General features: G+C 37.1%; 1 protein-coding gene across 2 annotated transcripts in view; it reads left to right on the plus strand.

Moving 5' to 3' along the window:
* The window catches only part of LSAMP (limbic system associated membrane protein), a 659,351-nt gene that overhangs the window by 349,275 nt on the left and 289,670 nt on the right, over positions 1-20,406 (plus strand). For both annotated transcript variants that reach the window (XM_032150118.2, XM_032150116.2), the window contains exon 2: positions 3,673-3,905. In XM_032150118.2, coding sequence (XP_032006009.1) covers positions 3,673-3,905 — 233 coding nt within the window. The remainder of the gene's footprint in view (positions 1-3,672; positions 3,906-20,406) is intronic.

Raw genomic sequence — 20,406 nt, forward strand, 5'->3', positions numbered from 1 at the left:
CTAGTGATTTTCCTGCCTCCAGCCTCCCAAAGAGCTGGGATTACAGGCATGCGCCACCGTGCCTGGTCCTACCATCTTTTTCTATGTGTACTTTTTATGATAAAAAAAAAAAAAAGGTGCCACCTTAAATTAAGATTTTAAAATTAAGAAAATATTTAGTTCTGAAATTGCATTATTCCTTTACTCATTTTTTATTAAGAAAGTTTTAGTCACATTGTAGAAGGGATTATTTTCCAGTTTATAGAGCTAATACATTTATTTTGCAACTAGTCAGTACATAAAAAGGAACCCTGAAAGATCTGGAGAAGTGGTTTCCTTTTTAAAAACACTATACTGTATTGTGTTCTGGTGCTTGGAGTTTGGCTAACCATCTGAGTTAGTAAAAAGTATATGTGTATTCTAGGCCGGGCGTGGTGGCTCACGCCTGTAATCCCAGCACTTTGGGAGACTGAGGTGGGCGGATCACGAGGTCAGGAGATCGAGACCATCCTGGCTAACGTGGTGAAACCCCATCTCTGCTAAAAATACAAAAAATTAGCTGGGCATGGTGGCGGGAGCCTGTAGTGCCAGCTACTCAGGAGGCTGAGGCAGGAGAATGGCGTGAACCTGGGAGGCAGAGCTTGCAGTGAGCTGAGATCACGCCACTGCACTCCAGCCTGCGCGACAGAGCGAGACTCCGTCTCAAAAAAAAAAAAAAAAAAAAAAGTATATATGTATTCTAATATACTATTCACTTGTTTGTCAGCAAAAGACAAATTTTAAAAAAATATATGGATAAGGGGGAGGGATAGCGTTAGGAGATACACCTAATGCTAAATGACGAGTTAATGGGTGCAGCACACCAACATGGCACAGGGATACATATGTAACAAACCTGCACATTGTGCACATGTACCCTAAAACTTAAAGTACAATAATAAAATAAAAAACATATATGGATAAAACCCAAAGCAAAAATAAGGTGCTATGTAAATTGTCATAACAAAATTTCCACATAATAAATTGTTTCATTAGATGCACTTTTATGCATCTGGCAATTTTGCTGAAATAGTCCATTACTTCTTTAGGTAAGATAGAGCTGAACACCCTCAAAGAATAATTTGGAATAATGATCTGTATGATTTTAACTTTTCCATGAATGAAAATTGCTAAAATGTCAAAGGACCATAAAGACCCGACTTATAAACTTTACCTTATGTTGTTAAGGAAATCTGCCCAATTTATTTGTGGATGCTATAGGACTTGGGATGGGGACGTGGAAAATAGGTTACCAAATGTCCTGTATCTGCATGTGTGACCCAGTTAGTTCACAAGACAGGCATTTATCAAATGCCTATTTTATCCTAGATTAGTTGTTGGTGGTATCCAAATGAATAAGGTAAAAATTTGCTGTTTTTATTGGATTCACAGGCCATACTTATGTAAGCTATATTATATGGTATTTTTTCTTTTAAAGTGAACAGATTGGAGCCATATTTGGGGCTAAGAGGCATTCAGAATACATCTATAATATAGCAAATCTGGCCATTGTTGCGTTAAGCTGTGCAGTTGAGAAACATGCACAGGGAAAAATGATAGAAGATTTAAAACACATTTACACAGGTAAATTTCTATCCTTCTTACTAGAATAGAAAAAACATGGTAAATCTACATTCAACAATTTATAATGGTCTAGAGTAAGACACCAAACATCCTATTAATTAATTCATCAATGATTTTAAATTCAGAGATGCTGCAAACATCACCAAGAACAGAGAAATGATGCCACAAGAGAGGAGAACAGCAAAAGTAAAACTGAGTCTGGAATGAGGCAGCAAGCATTCATGAAGTTAGCTTGGTGCTCATGATAAAAGGCCTCTAAATTATTAAACACATAAATTATACTCAATAATATATGCATGGCAGAGAAGCACATACTGGGAAATAGAGATATGAAATGATACCTAAATCTAGTTATGTTTATGAAAATAAATAGGTAAAGAAGAAAAGTAAGACCTGTGTATCTTCGCACCCAACTTATTAAGTCAAATTCTTACTCTAGGGTCAGGCATGGTGGCTCATGACTGTAATCCCACTGCTTAGGGAGGCCAAGTTGGGAAGATCACTTGAGGCTAGCCTGGACAACACAGCAAGACCCCATCTCTAATTTTTTTTTTTTATTAGCTAGTCCTGGTGGCATGCACCTATAATCCTAGCTACTTAGGAGGCTGAGGCAGGAGGATTGCTTGAGCCCAGTAGTTTGAGGCTGCAGTGAGCTATGATCAGGCCACTGCTCCCCAGTCTTGGTGACTGAACAAGACCTGTCTCAAAACAAAAAAACAAACAAAAAAAAACTCCCTCTAAATAACATATACAATTCATTTAAAATTAATAGGATAAGGAGGTCTTTGTATTATACCATAGATGGAGTATTTAAAAAGACTTAACTTTTCTCTTTCTTATAAGAGACACAGTTGGCCTTTATATTCCCACGTGGGACAGCCTATGGGTTATGCATCAATTTTCTGTCTATGTTTAGTTGTTTTGACCTGAGAGAAATACTGGATTTTACTTGGTTTAGAAAATACAGGGGAACAGGGTGTCTTAATAGTCCTGCTGTGGTGCTCGTGGCTCTTTCTATTCATTCGCTCCTGCCCCAGAGTGTTGAACAGCTGGCTTTGCAGCTGTGAACAGGGTTTGGGACATCTCCCTATGGGGTAGACATAAATCTTGCCACAGGGATGCAGACAGAAGGTTTTTTTGTTTTTGTTTTCTGCTAGATTTTTCCATTGCAAGGCTCTTGCTGGAACTGAAGGAGAAAACCATACTCACCAAAAAGTATTTACCCCACCTTCACTAATGCATGTTCTTTGCCCCTTTCAAATTTCAGAAAGAGACTCTTTTAAGTTTTTTAAAGCAGTAATTCAATTAAGCGTTATTCCTTTACCCTTTTTGATCTATTGGTCTATAAACTACAAAATTGGCTTCTTCATCTTTGTTAAAGATTGCCTGCATTCAGTGTGACTAGAAATGCTGGTAGCAACCTAACTTGCCACCAAACAAGCTTCTGCCTTCAGCAGCTGGAACCAAACTTATGCCAGATGACGTTTGCTTTGATTTCCTCGTCATAACACCTATCCCCTTATGCTTGGATCTGCTCACACAATTTTTACTCCTGGGAGTGGCATTCCAAACTTGTAAAGATTAGAAGTAAACTCAGAAGTCTAGTCTAATTCCTATAATGGTGGAGTATAACTTTAATCTATCATTACACAATACTATAGGAAATACTTATAAAAGAGTAAACACAGTTGAAGATGGAGTAAAAGTGTTATGATATCAATTGTATAATTCTCAAAATTACTTAAACAGACGGAGTTCTGAGTGAGTGGCCTTTTCCTAAACAAGAAGAAGATAATGGGAAGTCAATACTAATTTAACTTTGCCTTCATTACTCATACTCAGATTGTTTATTGCAGAACTGAGTCTAATATAATGACATCCATCCACTGGATGGTAATTAGATCTTAAATGAAATAGCGAAAATTCTAAGGACTCCGAGAATGGCATGGCAATAATTCATTCTGCATATAATTATTTTCCTTGTTTAGACTTGTTGAGTCTGATCACCTAGAGAAGAAATGCAGAAATAGTTGTTGTTAAGGCACTAATATTGTTACTCTGCTCTGTCAGGTGCGTTGTAGAAGACAAGAACTCAAAGGTGGCCTGGTTGAACCGTTCTGGCATCATTTTTGCTGGACATGACAAGTGGTCTCTGGACCCACGGGTTGAGCTGGAGAAACGCCATTCTCTGGAATACAGCCTCCGAATCCAGAAGGTGGATGTCTATGATGAGGGTTCCTACACTTGCTCAGTTCAGACACAGCATGAGCCCAAGACCTCCCAAGTTTACTTGATCGTACAAGGTAAGGAAAGTGTGGGGTAGAAGGGTGATAAGAAAGAGGTGGGAGTTGCAGAATAATAATGTACAAAATGTTTGCAGAATCCTTCCTGAAAAGAAATATTCCCAAAGATACTATTGGACTTAAGTATCGATTTTCTGTCTCAAAAGAGACTTAAAATGAGAGGACCAAAAACAATATAGAGAGTGTACTCCTGTTACTGAGAGCCAGTAACGTTGGTGAGAATGTTTTCACCTAGCCCTGAGTGTGAAAACACATAGCAAAAGCCACAGCTGTTGGAACAATGTAAATCAGCGATACCAGAACACACAGAATGCCTAGAGCCATATGAAGTACACTTTTCCACCCTATTAGGTACCAGATGCTTTGCTGAGTTTAAGAAAGTTTGGGTTTATCTGTCCTCACCCTGAAGATTAGCACTAATTATCTTTTTTGTGATAGCAAAGTTCTTCTGAAAAAATAAAATTTTCCAGAGGACTTCTTATTTTTTCAGCTGTTCAGGTTTCTATGTGGTATGTATCTCTACTTAATGACAAGTTACTAGTGATGAAATCCAGTGACAAGGATCTGCAAAGTAATTGGGGACAATTTGCTTCTAGATTGGGGGTTCCAAGGGCACATCTGAGTCATAGTTTTACAGGATAAAAACCTCAAATGGCATTCACATACCCCCAAACTATTGCTCAATTGGGTTTCTTTCCCCATAATTGCAGAATGAGAACAAAGCTGATCAGCTGCACAATTTTACTGCAAGTGAAGTCCAACCACCAGCGGTTTTAATGTATCTATCAGGAAAGATCTAAGCACTAACAAACATTAGGGCTGTGTTCATGTATTCTTGATTTATAATTCTATGTAAATTTAATGCAAATTAGGCATGGCCCTAGGGCTCCTGTCAAGGTTCCAAGGCAGTCAGTGGTGTGGCAAAGTTTGACTGTAGCTTCTACTAACGTGTTATGGAATTGATTATTGTGGTGTTTAAATTATTGCTCTCCCAACTCCTCTGATTAATAGATTGAAACTGGAATGAAATACATCAGAGACTGCCTGGTGCAGGGGTGCTTTAGTCATGTGGCCTCTATTTTGGTCCATTTGCAATGGCTGACAGCTTCATTTTATTGCTTGTAAAAGGCATGTCTACTAGCTTGCAAAGTTCCAATCACAGTCAAAGCATAGGATGCTTTTCTTGTAGCTTAGCAGAGAGTACTTAAGCTCCATTACAAGAGAGACACCAGGGTATGGATCTTAGGCAACCTATTTAAATTTGTAAACATAACTAGAAATACGTAAATATGCCAATGGGTTGATTTACCAACTCCCTCAAAAGAAATACAAGCGCACATTTATTCACGCACACACACACATCAAAACAAAAGAAAAAATTCTACTAAATTCAATGGCAGAAGGAGGAGAGATAACTAGTTTACTTAGGACCCCTTAGAACAGATTTTACCTACTGACCAGTTATTGAGATTATCTCATGATTTTTCTTCTTTGATTTTTGACGTAAGATTGGTTATTCATATATTTCTTTATAATGGGTTATGCTTGAAAAAAAAACTGCTTGATTATATTATGATATTTCTACACAATTTTAGTAGCTTTATGGCCTTTGATGTCACTAAAAAGCCGCTAGAGACCATAACTAGAAATTGTGTATTATCCTATACTGAATAAATTTGACAATCTGAGCACTATATCCCTTGGTTTCTAGATGAGCAAATAGAAGTTCATTATTAGGTTACTTGCTCAAGGTCACAAGACAGTTCAGAGAATAGTTGAGTGCCAAGCAGATCTGTAAATCTAAAGCACTTTCCACTGGAATGGAGTTTTTTGTTTTTTGGGTTTTTTTTTTTTTTTTTGGCCATGATTTTAAAGACTAATTTAAGGATTCATAGTTAAGAATTTATAGTTAAGTCTGAGCTCTTAGCACCAAATGTCCAATGTTCCTCTTTATTTTTTCTTATTTACCTTTCTACTCTTAAGCTACAAACATGACCATCTCACAAGGGTTAGAACTAAAATTACGTTAGATACTGCATGTACCTTCCTGACATGGCAGTGCAAATGAAATTAAATTTAACTTAAGGGATGGAGAAGTGCCAAGTACTGTTTATCTACTATCTCATTTAATTCTAATAATATTACTTTTAGGTAGATGTTTCTCATTTTATTTTATATATATGCAAAAGCTTAAAGTTCAGAGACAGGAAGGAGTCTGCCAAAGGCTCCTGTGGGCTTAGGACAGGGTTTCAAACCCATGTTTGTCTGATTCAAGATATTATTGTATTTTATTCTCAGCCACATAGTTTTGACAGAAAAAATCAACAACAAAGCTTGTACTTACAAGGGGGATAAAGAAAGCATGGTATCCTCCTTGAGCCTGAGTCGCCAAGGGGAATTTTTGGACAATTACATACATATTAGATAATTTGATCTCAAGTACCAGATGGCTGAATCACTTCCCCTTGGGGCATTCAGCCTTGTGGCCATCGGAGGTTCCATCCAGTCACACTGTTCCCATTTATTTCTATTCCATTCTTCAACTCTCTATTGTTTTCACCACATCAAAGATATGAATTCTAGGAATGGCTGACATCTCCCTTTTCCCTAACCTCACAGCACCTTTCTTTAGACTCTAAGACACTTTTAATTTTTTATGTCCTGCCATGATCATCCTCCATGGTTTCTGCAAATTCAGTTCAACTAATCATTATGTAAATACTGTATTCCTTTTCCTTACACAATGGTGAGGCCACCCTGAGCTCAAAGGTGCTATGAGATATCACCAAAGAATAGCAGTTTAGAAGGTGGGCTCTGCAGAGTTGCATTGCTTGATTCAAATCTGTTTTCATTCTTGCTATTTAAATACACTTTGGGGGTAAACCACTTAATTTCTCTAAGGCTCCGTTTTGTCGTATGAAAAATATACATAAAACTAACAGTTTAAGTCCTCTTAAATTTATTGTAAGGATTAAATGAGATGATCTATGTAAACCTCTAGTCCAGTGTCTGGAGATCATGTTTTCTCACCCAGTAGGTTGATGATGATGTTGATAACAATGCTATTGATGATGATGACAAAAACTATGATGTTGCTGGTGCTCCAGTATTTCCATAAAGCTCACTCCTGTCCTAAGGTGCTACCCAGAATCTAACAGACGCTTTCACTCGTTGCCTATTATCTTTGCAGTAGGCTCCTTCAGTTTTTATTCTAGGTCCCTCTAGTCCATTTTTTTCAGTTGTCCTTTTCCTTAGCATCTAGTCTTCAGCTTTACTTCCTTAGGATTCTAGACAGCTTCTTTTTAAAAGAAATTATTTTAGGTTTGGAGGTACATAGATGAACACGTCAGAGGGGTTTGTTGTACATAGGGTTACATCACTCAGGTATTAAGCTCAGTACCCAATAGTTATCTTTTCTTACCCTCTCTCTCCTCCCACCCTCCACCCTCAAATAAACCCCAGTGTCTGTTGTTTCCTTGTGTTCACAAGTTCTTATCATTTAGCTCCCACTTATAAGTGAGAACATGTGGTATTTTGTTTTCTGTTCCTGCATTAGTTTACTAGGGATGATAGCCTACAGCCCCACCTACGTTCCTGCAAAAGACATGATCTTGTTCTTTTTTATGGCTGCATAATATTTTATGGTGTATATATACCACATATTCTTTATCCGGTCTGTCATTGATAGGCATTTAGGTTGATTCCATGTTTTTGCTATTGTGAACAGTGCTGCAACAAACATTTGCAGAATTCTACCATAGAGAGCTTCTTAAACTAGCATTTCTAGATGTGATTTTTGTATAGACTGAAGCAAAGTCAACATTTTGGCTTACTATGCTTGTCAAAATGCAGATTCCAGAGAACCACGTCCAGAACAATGGAATCAGAATTTATAAAAATGGGACCTAAACTTCTGAATCATTGTGCTCTGCAGGTGATTCAGATGCACACACACAAAAATCAAGAGCCACTACTCTAAGGATCTAAGCAGTCAGTGAGAGGGATTTACTCTCCCTGCTTGCTCATTTTCTTGTATGATATTGAATCAAATTATATATAAAACTCTACAGAGCAGGTACTAGAGCCTGACAACAGTAAATCATATAAAATACCTGTAGACTCATCAAAAACGTAGATTAATCTCATCTGCTTGAGCCCTGGGAATACTGGCTCCAAAAACTAGGGTATTTGTTTTAAATGTTACATTAAAAACTTTCATGTGTGTATGAATACAAAGGAAATGCTCACGTGACAACATTTTTAAAACGAGAATCTTATTTTCAAATATCCCATTCACCATATTTTACAACGCATCTTTTATCGTATTTTCAATTTACGTACTGCCTAATTGTTAAGTTGGTACCAATAATAGAGTGGTCATTTTTATGTTGAATCTTTTGCTCCCATTTTTATGCTATTCTAATTTGGCTAATGTTGTTTTCAAAATGGCCTAATCTGCAAATACTAAAATTGGAGATTTTTTTTTAAGATTTTGAAGTTTTAAAATGTATTTCTAAATAAAGATTTACATTTCACTGTAGTGCTAAATAGAATCCCATACATCTTTCTCAGCACTGTGATTCAAATCACACACATGGCTTGTCGGACCTTATCCATTAGTTGCCAGGAAATCTATTGCGTAATTATGTTATATAAAATAATATAATTGTGAAAAAATATGAGAGTGGGACTCCTTATAAGACCAACATGTTTGGTGTGTGTTTTTTAAAATCTCCACATTTAAAAAGCCTCATTTCCTATATCTCATTAATGCTAGAATATCTATAAATCTATAATGGCTTAAAATTGTAATGTCTCTAGATGCCCTTTAAATTTAATAATTGAAAACTTAAATATTAGGAAACCCAACCTCTTTTTTTTTTTTTTTTTTTTTGAGACAGAGTCTTGCTCTGTCGCCAGGCTGGAGTGCAGTGGCACCATCTTGGCTCGCTGCAACCTCTGCTTCCCAGGTTCAACCAATTCTCCTGCCTCAGCCTCCCAAGTAGCTGGGACCACAGGCGCATGCCATCATGCCTGCCTAATTTTTAGTAGAGATGAGGTTTCATCGTGTTGGCCAGGATGGTCTCCATCTCTTGACCTTGTGATCCACCCGCCTCGGCCTCCCAAAGTGCTGGGATTACAGGCATGAGCCACCTCGACGGCCCCCAATTTACATTTTTAGTGATTAGTCTAGAGCTTATTGTTTCTAGGATTTAAATTTTTAGAAGCAAGTTTTACAATTCTGTTAACCATTCCGAATGCTGACCAAAATCCATTACCCAGAACTCCAAGACGGTATCTCGTTTTTCTCTCAGAATCGCTCTCCTTTCCTTGTTACTTTCTTCTTTCTTCCTTCACTCCCACCCTTCTTCCTTCCCTTTCTTAATAAACATCATGTTGCACTGATTATTCTTTCAATAGTTGTACATTGCCTATAAAATTTTATTCAAAAGTTTAGCCTATAGCGCCTTTTTAAATTTTAAGGCATTCTAATAAAATAAGAATTAGAAGTCTTAGATTTGTTCTTAGTGTTAATTTTGTTGATTATTGAGAATCTTAGTGATTAACTGGAATTTTCTCATTTGAATTAATTTTATATGCTGAAGTCTACTAATTTTTCTACTCTTCAGCTTAATTTTTCAGATAATAGCCTCTTGATTGGCTGTTAATAGGTCAGGTTCAGACTTGAAAGACTTCACTATTCACATCAGCAACCAGACAGCTAATGAAAGGGAAGAACTCAAACTGTTTAGTTAAGATGGTTAGCAATATTGCCTCATGGAGTTTTAACTTGATATTCTTCCCTGTAGAAAGGATTTCAAGTTTTATCTAAACCAATCCCATCCAAGCATAATTAATTACTATCTCCAAACCCTTTTTATATACCTGTAGTCCATCTTTTAGTTATTAAATTATATAACCTATATACATCCACACACTTTCTAATCTAAACTGCTTTTGTCCTTCTTCAAAGGAGAGAAAATAAGCGAGAAGAGAAAAAGTTATCTTAGTACCAATAGTGGCACGAGAGTTGGCTCAGTATAAAAATCTAGACTTCATGAAAGAAAAAGAAAGTTACTTGAAGACAGAGATTAACTAATATTCACCTATACTCAAATCTTGAATCATTGAATCTATGAAGATTTTAATGCCTTATGGGGAGAATGTTGAGAGTTATTAGGAAGATGTGGAGGTAGAGATTTATTTCTTATTGTATCTGCCTCTGCTAAAGATTGTAACTACATCCGGTCTATGGCAAGTTATTTTTACTTGGATTTACGCAATATCATTTGTGGCTATTCACACATGATCTGATTTTTACACAGATATTTAATCTTAAGTATTAAAATGGTCGGGCGCAGTGGCTCACGCCTGTAATCCCAGCACTTTGGGAGGCCGAGGCGGGCGGATCACGAGGTCAGGAGATCGAGACCATCCTGGTTAACACGGTGAAACCCCGTCTCTACTAAAAATACAAAAAAAAATTAGCCGGGCGCAGTGGCGGGCGCCTGTAGTCCCAGCTACTCGGGGGGGGGGGGGGGGGGGGGGGGGGGGCTGAGACGGGAGAATGGCGCGAACCCAGGAGGCGGAGCTTGCAGTGAGCCGAGATTGCGCCACTGCACTCCGGGCTGGGCGAAAGAGCGAGACCCCATCTAAAAACAAAAAAAAAAATAAGTATTAAAATAAGGATATCCACCCTTTCAAATATGTTTAAATAGTACCATAAGCCACTATAAATTATCATTATCTGTAGCATTTGTGTTTTCTACACATTACCTTAAAAATGTACTCTTAAAAATATTAAAGGCAATTTTTTGAATTTATGTATTTAAAAAGTCAAGAAAGATGGCATATGTATATTTAATATATAGTTATTTCTATTGTTTTCAGTTTGCTACAAATAGGCAACTTTTTTTTTTTTTTTTTTGACAAAACTCTTCTGTATGACATGGGTCGTCTTTATAATGTTTCCAGTCCTAGGTCTGCCTGAGTGAAAAACAAACAATTTAAGTATACAAAATACAATAAGGCTTCTTTCATTCTTTTTTTTTTTTTTTTTGAGACGGAGTCTCACTCTGTTGCCCAGGCTGGAGTGCAGTGGCCTGATTCTCCAGGGTTCAAGCGATTCTCCTGCCTCAGCCTCCTGAGTAGCTGGGACTACAGGCGTGCGCCACCATACTCGGCTAATTTTTGTATTTTTAGTAGAGACGGGGGTTTCACTATGTTGGCCAGGCTGGTCTCAAACTACTGACCTCGTGATCCGCCTGCCTCAGCCTCCCAATGTGCTGGGATTACAGGCATGAGCCACCGCACTTAGCCAGCTTCTTTCATTCTCATTAGTTAAAAAGCTATTGGGCAGGCTGAAGTGTTGTGGAAGAGCAGCCCAACCTGTGCCAAGGCCTGAAGAAGAAAGGATTCTGAGTGAGGAGGCATCTCCGAAGGGCCAGACCCGCCCAAGAGAGCAGCTGAAGGGAAAAACATCTGGGAAAGTTGGGACCTTGGCTACACTGAAGAGAATTGAGGAAGTAAATAAAAATATTGTGGATAATGATAAAAAGTTTCTTATTGTTGGGGAAGAGAGTATAAATGTGGACAGGGAGAAAGCTAAAATGAACCTTGTGATGTTGGATTGAAATTGAAGTTATTAATGATTATTCACAAGTTTTAATAGAAGAGAGAGAAAGAAAAGAGAGAGAAGTGTGTACATATATTTCCTAACCCTGCCCTTCCCCACTAAGAGGCCCTGGAGCACTGACACCCCAGTAGCAATTCATATACCTAATACTTAGCATCCTCATATTGGTTTTAAAATATCACTATCCACTAAAAGGAAGGGTTACTTGGAGAAACAGCTGGTACCAGGACTGGGGCAAGGAAGGAACAATATAACTTGGAGCATCTCTTGGGCCAGGAAGTAAGAACGTACTCAAAAAAACTGACGAGTCATGCCAAAAGTACACGGAAGCCAGCTTGAGAGAGACTTTCACCAGCCAAGTATAGGACGATTTGGGTATTGAAAGAAATAATTACAATATATTATAATTCTGATATAAATTAGACACTATTTATTAGATAAAGAGGATATAAAGCCCTTTTGTATTATAGAATGCTGACTAATAAAAGGAATGATGGAATTTGAAAAATATTATTTGGCAACCATCACAGAAATAATTAATTCAAGCAAGAAATATCAATGGATACTCAAACTTGCAAGTGAAAATGAAATAAGGAATAATGTTAAAGTAGCTGCCCACAAATATTTGTTAAATACAAAGAGAGAAAAGACTAATTAAAAACGTAGTACAACCTACCTGACACAATATTAATCAAGTGATCAAAGTTAACACTACTAGTAACGGGACAAATTGGCATCATTTGCCAAAAGATAAGAGGCAATGAGCTAAACACACATCACTTCTGTGAAATATTTCCTAGAACCTGAGTCTAATAATAGGACGACATTGGGCACACACAAATTAAAGGACATTCTATAGAAAGACTGGCCTCTAATCTTCATAAATGTCTAGGTTATAAAAGTCAAGAGAGACTGAAGAACTGCCCAAGATTGAAGGAGATAAGAGAGAAATGACAACTGGATATACTATGTGACCTTTTTCTAGACAAGGCATGATGCAGCAATTGACAAAACTTAAGTAGAGTCTGGGTGAAGGATGCATGGGAAGTATTTGTATTATTATTATAACTTTTCTATAAACTTGAAATTATTTCAAAGTGAAATACAATAATACTTAAGGCAATAATACTTAAGGCAGGTATTAAGATTAAAAACTTGTGAATAAAGTAAAAAATTATATTAAATATTAAATACAGCATAATTAAGCAGGTTTTTTCAAGCACAATCCATTATAAAGAAATGTATGAATAAAATATAATTCATTAAAAAGTCAACGGACAAAAATCATGAGATAATCCCATGAGGAACAAAATACATAGGATATAGTTTAACTTCTATTCTTGATGTGTTTAAAATACTCTGAAATTTAGTGAGCTAAGTATAGATGATTTATTTCTTAACATGAAAAAGATGGGTAATTAAAGTCAGGACTAATGCAAGCATACCAACAATCATTATTATTACATAACATTAGCTTAGGGGCTATAGTCAATGCAATGAAACAAGATAATAAAATACAATGGTTTAAATATGGGAAAGGAGGAAATAAATTTATCAATATTTCCGGCTAACATGATTAACTAGAAAAACACTTATAAATTAATAAGCAAACATATTAACAATATTTAACAATACAAATATATTAACAATACTAACACATATATTAATTTGTATTAACAATACAAATATATTAATACTAACAATAGTTTGATAACTTGTGCATTTATCTGAAGAAATATATTAAATCAATAGTTTCTATATATAGTTATAATAAACACATAAAATATACTAAAAATGGTCATTCACAAAACTGCAAAAATATAAGAACACTTAAGAATAAATTAAATAAACAATGTAGAGAACATAAATGCAAAAATTGAAAGGATGAAAGAACTGGCTTTTTTGTTTGGGTATTTTTTGCTGTTGTTTTACAATAGAATGAAATAATTCTTGAATGGCAACACAAATATCATTAAAGATGTAAAGATGTTTAAAATGAAAATATAATGATCCCCAAGGTAAACTGAATTTTTTTATGTATCTAAAAATTACTTTGAGGCTTTTGAAACTGAAATTACACCAAATTTATCAAATTAATTATGAAGAATGGGCAGGCATAAATAACCAACTTTAAAAAATAATTATTGGCCAGGTGCGGTGGCTCATGCCTGTAATCCCAGCACTTTGGGAGGCCGAGGTGGGCAGATCATGAAGTCATGAGATCGAGACCATCCTGGCTAACACGGTGAAACCCCGTCTCTACTAAAAATACAAAAAATTAGCCGGGCGTGGTGGCAGGTGCCTATAGTCCCAGCTACCTGGGAGGCTGAGGCAGGAGAATGGCGTGAACCCGGGAGGCGGAGGTTGCAGTGAGCCAAGACCGCGCCACCACACTCCAGCCTGGGTGACAGAGCGAGACTCCATCTCAAAAAAAAAAAAAAAATTATTATTTTATTGGGAAGAAAGACTTCTACAGCTAGAAAACTACATCTGCAAAACATATTTAAAAACCATCAAGTCAGTGGATCTAAATGAAAGGCTCAAAACTCTCCCGCATATGGTCATGTCACATATGATGCAGGTTTAACGTAATGGAGAAAGTGTCATTATTCAGCAAATGGTTTTGAATGAATTAATTTTAAAAAAAGTTGTATTTTTACTAAACAGCCATGTATGAAAATTAACACCAGATCTCTTAAAGATTTAAAAGTAAAAAGTAAAGAAAACGGCTAGAAAGGATTATCAATAAATATGTCTCTCCAATCGAGCATGGAAGGCTGTCTTAGCATAAAAGTAAATGAAAAGTATAAAAAACAAATTTGGCTAAACAGATATAAATATATAAAATTAAAAGACTATAGGCTGGACGCGATGGCTCACACTTGTAATCCCAACACTTTGGGAGGCTGAGGCGAGTGGATCACCTGAGGTTAGCAGTTCGAGACCAGCCTGGCCAACATGGTGAAACCCCGTCTCTACTAAAAATACAAAAATTAGCCAGGTATGGTGGCGTGGGCCTGTAGTCCCAGCTACTTGGGAGGCTGAGGCAGGAGATCACTTGAATCCAGAAAGCAGAGGTTGCAGTGAGTCGAGATTGTGCCACTGCACTCCAGCCTGGGTGACAGGGTGAGACTCCATCTAAACAAAAAGCGATAAAGTGATTTAAAAACAAAATAAAAAAACAGACAAAGCTTTAATGACATTTGTATATGAATAGATTACAACAGATTAATGAAGACAATTTTTAAAAAATGAAAAAAGGCCAGATGCTGTGGCTCACGCCTGTAATCCCAGCACTTTGGGAGGCCGAGGCAGGCGGATCACGAGGTCAGGAGATCAAGACCAGCCTGGCCAACATAGTGAAACCCCATCTCTACTAAAAATACAAGAAATTAGCCAAGCGTGGTGGCACATGCCTGTAGTCCCACCTACTTGGGAGGCTGAGGCAAGAGAATTGCTTGAACCCTAGAGGTGGAGGTTGCAGTGAGCTGAGATCGGCCACTGCACTCCAGCCTGGGCAACAGAGCAAGACTCTGTCTCAAAAAAAAAAAAAAAAAAAAAAAAAAAAGCCTGGGCCCAGTGGCTCATGCCTGTAATCCCAGCACTTTGAGAGGCCAAGACGGGCAGATCGCCAGAGGTCGGGAGTTCGAGACCAGCTTGACCAACATAGAAAAACCCCGTGTCTCTATTAAAAATACAAAATTAGCCGGAGGTGGTGGCACATGCCTGTAATTCCAGCTACCTGGGAGGCTGAGAATCACTTGAACCCAGGTGGCGGAGGTTGCGGTGAGCCCAGATCACACCACTGCACTCCAGCCTGGGCAACAGGGGTGAAACTCATCTCAAAAAAAAAAAAAAAAAAAGAATAAAGAAAATATGACTAAACTTTGTCAAAGACATAAATTGCCAGTTTACAGAAGGACACATGGAAATAGCAAACATGGAAAATTATTAAAACCTCACTAATAATCAAGGAAATGCAAAGTAAAACAGCAAAAAATTGTTATTTTTAAAACTCGTAATACTAGGAAAGGGTTAACAAAATGTGGATAGCCAGAGTTGACAAGTTAGTAGGAAAACTGACACTTTTATATCTCCCTGTTGAGAGTGTAAATTAATGGAAACTTTCCCTAGGGTAATGTAGGGATATCTATGAAAGTTTTAAAATATATTTGTATCATTTCACCCAGTAATTCCACTTCCGTGTGTATAGAAATAAAACAATCTGAAATACAAACGGTTTTGGGCAAAGTGGTCATTACAGAATTATTTTAAAAAAATAATGGAAAATGTCATAAATATTCAGAATAAGGAATTGGGAAGTTAAATTAAGGTCATTTCATGAGAAATACTATTATAATGAACATTATAGTGGCTGCCCAGCATTCAAACCTCTTCCGTGTTTTGGGGGATTTTCCTCCTTGTCAATATGGTTGGGAGGCAGACATTACCACCCAGTATAAATGCTGAAATAAAATCCAGGCATCCTCAAAACTGAGGCTTCAGCATGAGATCCAGGCTTTAAGATTCCAGTGCACCTACCTTAGAATTAGAATTTTTAATAGATATTGTTGATACAAGGAGCTCAAAACCAAGGAGAATCTATTCAGGTAATTGGTGGCACTTGTACCAATGAGTTTATATGGAAGTGGTTGTATCATTGATGTTTCAGTAAGGCCTGGATCCAGGGCCACGTTGGTGGTGGTGAGAGCTATGGCATTCTTGTTCAGATTCAACAGTGGTCTTGCCCTTTTTATATGATTTTTGGCATAATTTTTATTTTAGACTCTTCCCAGTGATGTGGGTTGCAATGATTTCCTTTTCTACATAGCCAAATATTTTTTTTCTATTTTTTCCAAATAAAAACATTGAGTTATACAACTAAGCATACATTAACTATCATGTTTTATGAAACATTTTAATAAACGATAAAAAATATTTGCAATATATGGTTAAATGACGTAGTAGTATGGTCTCAGCCCAAAAGCTTCTTAAGCTGATAAGCAACTTCAGCAAAGTCTCAGGATACAAAATTTATATGCAAAAATCACTAGCATTCCAACAAGGGAAGTGAAGGACCTCCTCAAGGAGAACTACAAAACACTGCTCAAGGAAATCAGAGAGGACACAAACAAATGGAAAAATATTCCACGCTCATGGATAGAATCAATATTGTGAAAATGGCAACACTGCCCAAAGTAATTTATAGATTAAATGCTATTCCCGTTAAACTACCATTGACATTCTTCACAGAATTAGAAAAAAACTATTTTAAAATTCAGATGAAACCAAAAAAGAGCCCGAATAGCCAAGACAATCCTAAGCAAAAAGGATAAAGCTGGGGGCATCACACCAGCCAACTTCAAACTATAGTACAAAGCCACAGTAACCACAACAGCATGGTAATGGTACAAAAACAGACACATAGACCAATGGAAGAGAAAGAGAACTCAGAAATAGGACCATACACCTACAACCATCTGATCTTTGACAAATCTGACAAAAACAAGCAATGGGGAAAGGATTCCCTATTTAATAAATGGTTCTAGGAGAACTGGTTAGCCATATGCAGAAAATTGAAACTGGACCACTTCCTTACAGTTTATAAAAAAATTAACTCAGGATGGATTGAAGACTTAAATGTAAAACGCACAATTATAAAAACCCTAGAAGAAAAGCAAGGCAATACCATTTCAGGACATGGGCACAAGCAAAGATTTTATGTTGAATATGCCAAAAGCAATTGCAACAAGAGCAAACATTGACAAAGTAAATGTTGTCAGAGAAAACAGACAATCTATAGAATGGGATAAAAATCTTGCAATCTATCCATTTGACAAAGGTCTAATATTCAGAGTCTACAAGGAAGTTAAACAATTTTACAAAAAAAAACCACAAACAACCCCTTTAAAAAGTAAGCAAATAGCAATAACAGATACTTCTCAAAAGAAAACATTCATGCAGTCAACAAACATATGAAAAAAAGCTCAACATCACTGATCATTAGATAAATACAAATCAAAACCACAATGAAATACCATCTCACACCAGTCAAAATGGCAATTATTAAAAAGTCAAGAAACTTAACAGATGCTAGGGAGGTTGTAGAGGAAAAGGAAAACTTTTACACTGTTGGGGGGAGTATAAATTAGTTCAATCACTGTGAAAGTGTGGCAATTCCTCAAAGATCTAGAAGCAGAAATATCATTTGACCCAGCAATCTCATTACTGGGTATTTACCCAAAGGAATATAAATCATTCTATTATAAAGATACATGCACTTATATGTTCATTGTAAGACTATTCACAATAGGAAAGACATAAAATCAACCCAAATGCCCATCAGTGATAGACTGGATAAAGAAAATATGCTGGCTGGGCGCAGTGGCTTACACCTGTAATCCTAGCACTTTGGGAGGCCGAGGCAGGTGGATCACAACATCAGGAGATCGAGACCATCCTAGCTAACACATTGAAACCCCATCTCTACTGAAAATACAAAAAATTAGCTGGGCATGGTGGCGGGCGCCTGTAGTCCCAGCTACTCAGGAGGCTGAGGAAGGAGAATAGCGTGAACCCGGGAGGCGGAGCTTGCAGTGAGCCGAGATCACACCACTGCACTCCAGCCTGGGCGACAGAGCGAGACTCTGTCTCAAAAAAAAAAATAATATGCTACATATACACCATGGAATACTATGTAGCCACAAAAAGGAATGAGATCATGTCTTTTGCAGAGACATGAATGGACCTGGAAGCTGTTATCCTCAGCAAACTAATACAGGAACAGAAAACCATACACTGCATGTTCTCACTTGTAAGTGGGAGCTGAATGATGAAAACACATGGACACTTGAGGGGGAACAACACACACTGGGGCCTGTTAGTTGGGGCCAGGGAGAAGGAGAGCATCAGAAAGAATAGCTAATGGATGCTGAGCTTAATACCTTGGTGATGGGTTGATCTGTGCAGCAAATAACCATGGCACTCGTTTTCTATGTAACAAACCTGCACATCCTGCCAATGTACCCCAGAACTTAAAAGTTCAAGAAAAAAATGAAGTGGTAGTTTACAAAACAGTGAAATATGTAACTTGAATTTTATCAACAATGGTCAATATATCATATGTACTCATACCTCCACGGGAAAAAAAGAATAAAATATAACAAAATATTTTTTACAGTTTTTTTGGGGAGAAGGGTGTTGGCTTTACAGGTAGAAATTTATATTATTGAGTTTATAAACTTGTGTGTGTTTGTGTGTTGTACCTGGAGAACCACTCAAGAAGAATTGTTAAAAAAAAAAAAAAAAAAAAAAAAACCCTCATGATTATTGAGAGGATGACCTTTCAGAAAACTTTTCAGAGAGTAAAAGTTGTTGTGATGCCGTTTTCCTTCTTTTATATTTCTTTTTATTTTTTCTTCTTTAGCCCTCCATCATTTCTTCACCTGAGCGTTCATACTCTTCTTTTTTCTTCACGTGAACTCACAAAATCATCTGTGCTAAAGTGATTAGGCCCCAAGTTTTTAAGTTATTACACCTCGTGTAGGTACATTATTTTATTTATTTATTTATTTATTTATTTATTTATTTATTTTTTTTTTTTTTTATTTAGATGGAGTTTCACTCTTGTTGCCCAGGCTGGAGTTCAATGGTGCAATCTCGGCTCACTGCAACCTCCACCTCCAGGGTTCAAGCGATTCTCCTGCCTCAGCCTCCCTAGTAGCTGGGATTACAGGCCTGTGCACCATGCCCAGCTAATTTTGTATTTTTAGTAGAGATGGGATTTCTCCATGTTGGTCAAGCTGGTCCCCACCTCAGGTGATCCGCCCACCTTGGCCTCCCAAAGTGTTGGGATTACAGGCATGAGCCACCACGCCCGGCGGGTACATTATTTTTAAAAGAGATATCATAAAGATAATGCTGCCTGCACAGTCACACACAAGTCTCAGGCAGGAAGAACAAAGGCAAAGATTTTGTGTGGGTAGGACCTTGTCAATCTCCTCAACTCAAGTAAAATTGCAGAATAAACAATTTCCTGCATAAAATTTCTAATTTAAATTTTAAAAAAGAACACTTAAATCAGGACCTCGTGGATGCGCCTTTAACCATTTACTGACATAATTTGCCTGTCTAGCCAAGCTAGAGCTTATAGTCTGACATTTCAGTGTCCACTTTACTGGTATCCAGAATTCTTATTCGATCTTATCTTGTTTTGAACTATTCTGTCTCTAACCACGAGCAACTCTAATAATTCTGTTTTCCCTTTTATTTAAAGGGTGTTAAATATTCCTAGAAAATTGGATATAATAACATTTTGCTGTGTACCCTACAAAGTCCCGCTAATCTCAGTTGAGTATGCTTTCAGTCAGTCTCTCCATTCATCACTTGCTAATTTTTAACTCAGTTGCCTATCTTATTGTGTTCCGTATCCTCTACTTTAGCCTCCCAGTGTCCCTCCCTTTTTAAAGAGCCAGACTTCTTATGTCATTCTCTTTGACCTCTGTTTAAGCATGCTAAGAATAATTCCCTTTTTTTGTAATTCCTTTTCTCTTTATTTCCTGAAATAATGCAATATTCTCATGTTCCTTCCATCTCACAGGTTGTGTCAACTTGATCTCCTTTAGTTGTGTGATCTTCATATTCCTATATGTTTCATCAGAGCTGTCCTTGCTTTGCTGTCCTTGCTTCTCCTTCCCTTTCCGATTTTGTCCATTGAGGACTTCATCTTTAACGGTAACATCTATGTAGTTTAATTCCAAGTCTTCATTGCCAGGCTTTCCCTTTATTTTTCTGAATTCTAGCCCAGAAATACCTTATAAGCATTTCTGCCTATCTATCAGCCACTTCACTTTTATTATACTAAAA

Source organism: Hylobates moloch, unplaced genomic scaffold, assembly GCF_009828535.3.
Source record: "Hylobates moloch isolate HMO894 unplaced genomic scaffold, HMol_V3 SCAFFOLD_4, whole genome shotgun sequence".
Lineage (NCBI taxonomy): Eukaryota > Metazoa > Chordata > Mammalia > Primates > Hylobatidae > Hylobates > Hylobates moloch.